The 3,821-nt window shown below is 38.3% G+C and overlaps 1 protein-coding gene across 1 annotated transcript in view; it reads right to left on the bottom strand.

Moving 5' to 3' along the window:
• Positions 1–3,235, bottom strand: part of rasgrf2b (Ras protein-specific guanine nucleotide-releasing factor 2b) — a 62,464-nt gene extending 59,229 nt beyond the window's left edge. Inside the window, exon 1 of the mRNA XM_016501062.1 lies at positions 2,643–3,235. Coding sequence (XP_016356548.1) covers positions 2,643–2,918 — 276 coding nt within the window. The 5' untranslated portion in view covers positions 2,919–3,235. The remainder of the gene's footprint in view (positions 1–2,642) is intronic.
• Positions 3,236–3,821: the final 586 nt, after the last annotated feature.

Genomic DNA, 3,821 nt, shown 5'->3' with positions numbered 1-3,821 from the left:
AAAAAGATGGCTCTGAAGACAACAAGATGCTGTGAAGTGCCAAGTTGTGGAAAAAACAGTCTTTGCATTGAATTCCTTCTGATCGCAGCATTAGGAAAGAATGGATGAACTTTATTTTTAATGAAGATCCAGACCGCGTCAGTAAGAACTCAGTCCTTTGTTCACTTCATTTTATCACAGATTTGTTTACAAACAAGGCACAATTTGACACAGGGTTTTCAGAAAGATTGAAACTAAAAGACGATGCTGTGCTGGCTATATTAGATCCGACAGTAATGTCACATCACACAAGTGTGAGTAACTGTTGCTAATTACGTCTAAATTATGATGTTTTTTGATGTAAAAATCTTGATAACATTATAAGTGGACCTCAGAGAACAGTGCAAAATAAAAAAAACAGAGACAGTTCATGACCCCTTTAACAGGCAGAGGAAACAAAGCTAAACTGCAATAGGAAATCAATCAAATTAAATTGAATCTTAACTCATTAGCAGGTTAGCAGACTAAATGGTTAGATGGTTAATTTAAACACAATTTAATTCCAATATTTGATGCTACAAAGAACATATGATAAAACCTTTTTATTACAATATGAATGAAAAGTTCAACATTATACCAATAATTCATTTACTTTTCAATTTCGGACACATACATTAAAAAATAGAGCCAGTAGGCTTTAGTTACATCACAGCCAAAAAGCATGTTTTGCTACCAAAGGTATCTGGTACCTGGCTGCAACATTATGGCAATAAGTATGAATTTGTATGCCCTTATTCATACATTTTCATAGATATGCTCAAACCCCACTAATGGTTGTTTAACGGTGGGTCTTCATGCTTTTTTTTCCCTAAAAAAAACTTGTTTTAGACATCATGTGAATTCATATGAAAATGCCACCTTGTGAATGTTTTTCATGCAAGCTTGGGTTGGTAACATTTTTTTGTAAGCAACATTTAAATCACCATGGGGGTGACCTATGCCAGCTAAACAACACCCATATTTATTTGTTAAAAGTAAATTTGGTCAACATTTGGAAGTTCATACCATATAAATCACCTCAAAACTAACACTGGCTGAACAAAAAGCACAAAACTCTCACTTTGATTTCATGGGGTCCTCGAGATTCAGCTTTTACAAAAGGTCCACTTTCTATCTCATGTAGTAGTGCTTCACAATTTGAGAAAAATCATGTTTCTATTTAGAAAATAGTGAGGTCTGAATGAGATAATTTCATGGCAGTAAGAGAAACACTATTGTGTTTAAGAAGATGATGACTGAAAAAGAAAAAGAACCCCACATATTTTCACCTAATTATACTGTATGAATGTGACTGCAAATGTGTGCCTGTGAGAGATTCATCAGCAGATGAAAGTGTTAACCACAACATGGGTGGGTTTTAGAGCTGGGATAATTCCCATATTAGGCATGGCTTGTGAACCTTTTGCATACATGATGCTGGTGTAAATAATTTTAGTTGTTTTTTGTTTTTTTTGTACAGAGGTAACAGACTGCACCTGTTGAATGGGGAGCCTCTAATACTGTTTCTAACTGAAATCAATATCTGACATCAATGGTCACCAACAATATCACATTTTTAATGCTGCCAGCAGACCACTACATTAGCAGAAGGTGAATATTTCCTCATGATAAAAAGGATCCATCCACATTTCTTTGTCAGAACCCCAGTAGAAATTCAATTATTACCTATCTCACATACTAACGAAGACATCACGAGTCAGTATAGACATTATAGGGGTCTTCTGGATGTGATGATCTTATATCAATGCATAAATTAATGATCACGTTTCTGCACTGCTCGAATGTTGTTCAAAGGAGGACTTCGGGTGTCCAATGCAACAGGTTTTCACGTAGGAAAGAAATTATTTTACAAGACATTTGCAATTATCTATTAGATACTTTCCAACACATTGGCGACGTTTAGCTTTTTACGATATGATAGGAAGAAACAGACTAATATATTCTCCAAATTTAAGATTAGGCTGGATTTCCAGATGTCAGCGATAATTCCATCAGATCTCTTTTACGCATACTGTAATAACAGCATTTAAAATACAAAAAAGCAGAAAGATATTTTCTTCCATCTCCAGTATTCTTACCATTTTGGTTATATTTAATGAGCCAATTATTCAAGTCTTCCGGGGTCTGGGATTTTAAAGGTATTTACGTCAGTCATTTTAGAGCACAATCTCTGGAGGATCCTCACGCGCAACCAAAACGTAGTTTTGGACACACAGTTAGCTAACTGACGTTTTTGAGACTAAGTGACATCTAGATCTATAGTAATGTCATAATGACCACACTTACGGATTTGTCGATTTACAATCCTACACTAATGTTACGTGCTAAAGCAGCGTACTGTTACCATGGTTACCTCATCTGGCGAAAGCGACTTCGATTCACAAGGCTGTTTAGTGCGTTCCGACAACTTGCAACTGAACTTTTCAGTTAAGGAAACGTTAAAAAGGCAGGTTTAAGTAACATATACATGTTTTAAGACACCTTATCCTTTTGCTTTTTACCTCCTTTGGAGAAGTTCAAGCCTTATAAATGCTCAGTCTCCCTAAAGCCTTAATAATTCGTGCCTGTATTAAACTGGCATGTTGAAGAAACGTTGAACTCACCAGCTTGTCAAGTGCGTCTTTGCCAACAGTGGACACCTTGAGCGCAGGGACTCGTTCACATGTGCATCCTTCCAGAAGATAAATCCCTGACGGTCGAGCACTCTGGTCGGTGTCGAAGTAAAATAAAACATTCTGATAAAGTGCAAAAAACTTCTCATGCCATTTACTGTTTTCTGTGGTCTTCTTGCTGAGATAACCTCGCTTGGTGCCCTCTTTACGCGCGATAACGGAGAGATACAGAGCGTGTCCCTCATTGTACCGAACACTCTTCTGCATTTTCCGTCTTGGTTTAATGTGTATTCACTTGTTTGTCACCATATCCCATGTGATTTGAACTTTCCACCTAGGATGTTTGGAGAAATGCGCACGGGAAAGTTGCCGAGCTGAAGCGCACTGCTCATAAGCGACTCATCCAAACGAGTTCGGAGCCCAATCCATTCTGGCCTGAAGAAAAGTTTTAACCCCGACGAACAACACTGTCTGCAAACGCGTTTAGCTCATGCAGTACAGCAAAATAAGCAATAGTAGTGGACAGACTGTGAGAGAGAATCACTGTTAAGATCAGATGTAATCGGCTTTGGCATCCTCTTAAAGAGACAGCGCCTCTCTGGCGCTCTCTCTCCCGCGCGGAGATCCCCTTTCCCTTGTGGCTGAGCGCAGCTTTTAATGAGTGGGCGGATCGAAAGCGCGGGCAGAAAGACTCGCAGATCTTAACGAGGAGGCGAGGCGATACAGAAATTTTAATAAGGAGGCGGGCGATGCAGGGGTTTTAATGAGGAGGCGGGGCGAAGCGCGCTACGGCGCATCACTCTAGCAACTGACAAGGTACAATTAGGCGCTTTACTGGTAGGTTAATTTGCATTTAAAGAAAAGCCACAATTCACACTGGGTACATGCAAGTTACATTTCAGTGCCCATGACACTCATTCAGAAATCAATTACTAAAAAATAACTACAAGCAGCATTAGAAATTACACATTAAACACATTAATAGTTTATCATTTCATTAAATACTACTGCATAAACTGCCATGCAAACAAGTGTAAAGGTACGTTTACACCAAGAATGCTGTCTATTAAGATAACTAAACCTTTAATTATATTAGCATCCACACCAACACACAACATTGTTCTGTTTAAGCATACTGCTGTTTTGTCATCTGCCGCTTTAAATGCTCAA

Source organism: Sinocyclocheilus anshuiensis, unplaced genomic scaffold (assembly GCF_001515605.1).
Source record: "Sinocyclocheilus anshuiensis isolate Anshui unplaced genomic scaffold, SAMN03320099.WGS_v1.1 scaffold278, whole genome shotgun sequence".
NCBI lineage: Eukaryota > Metazoa > Chordata > Actinopteri > Cypriniformes > Cyprinidae > Sinocyclocheilus > Sinocyclocheilus anshuiensis.
Note: the sequence above shows the minus strand (reverse complement) of the source record. Positions and strands in the feature narration are given on the sequence as shown.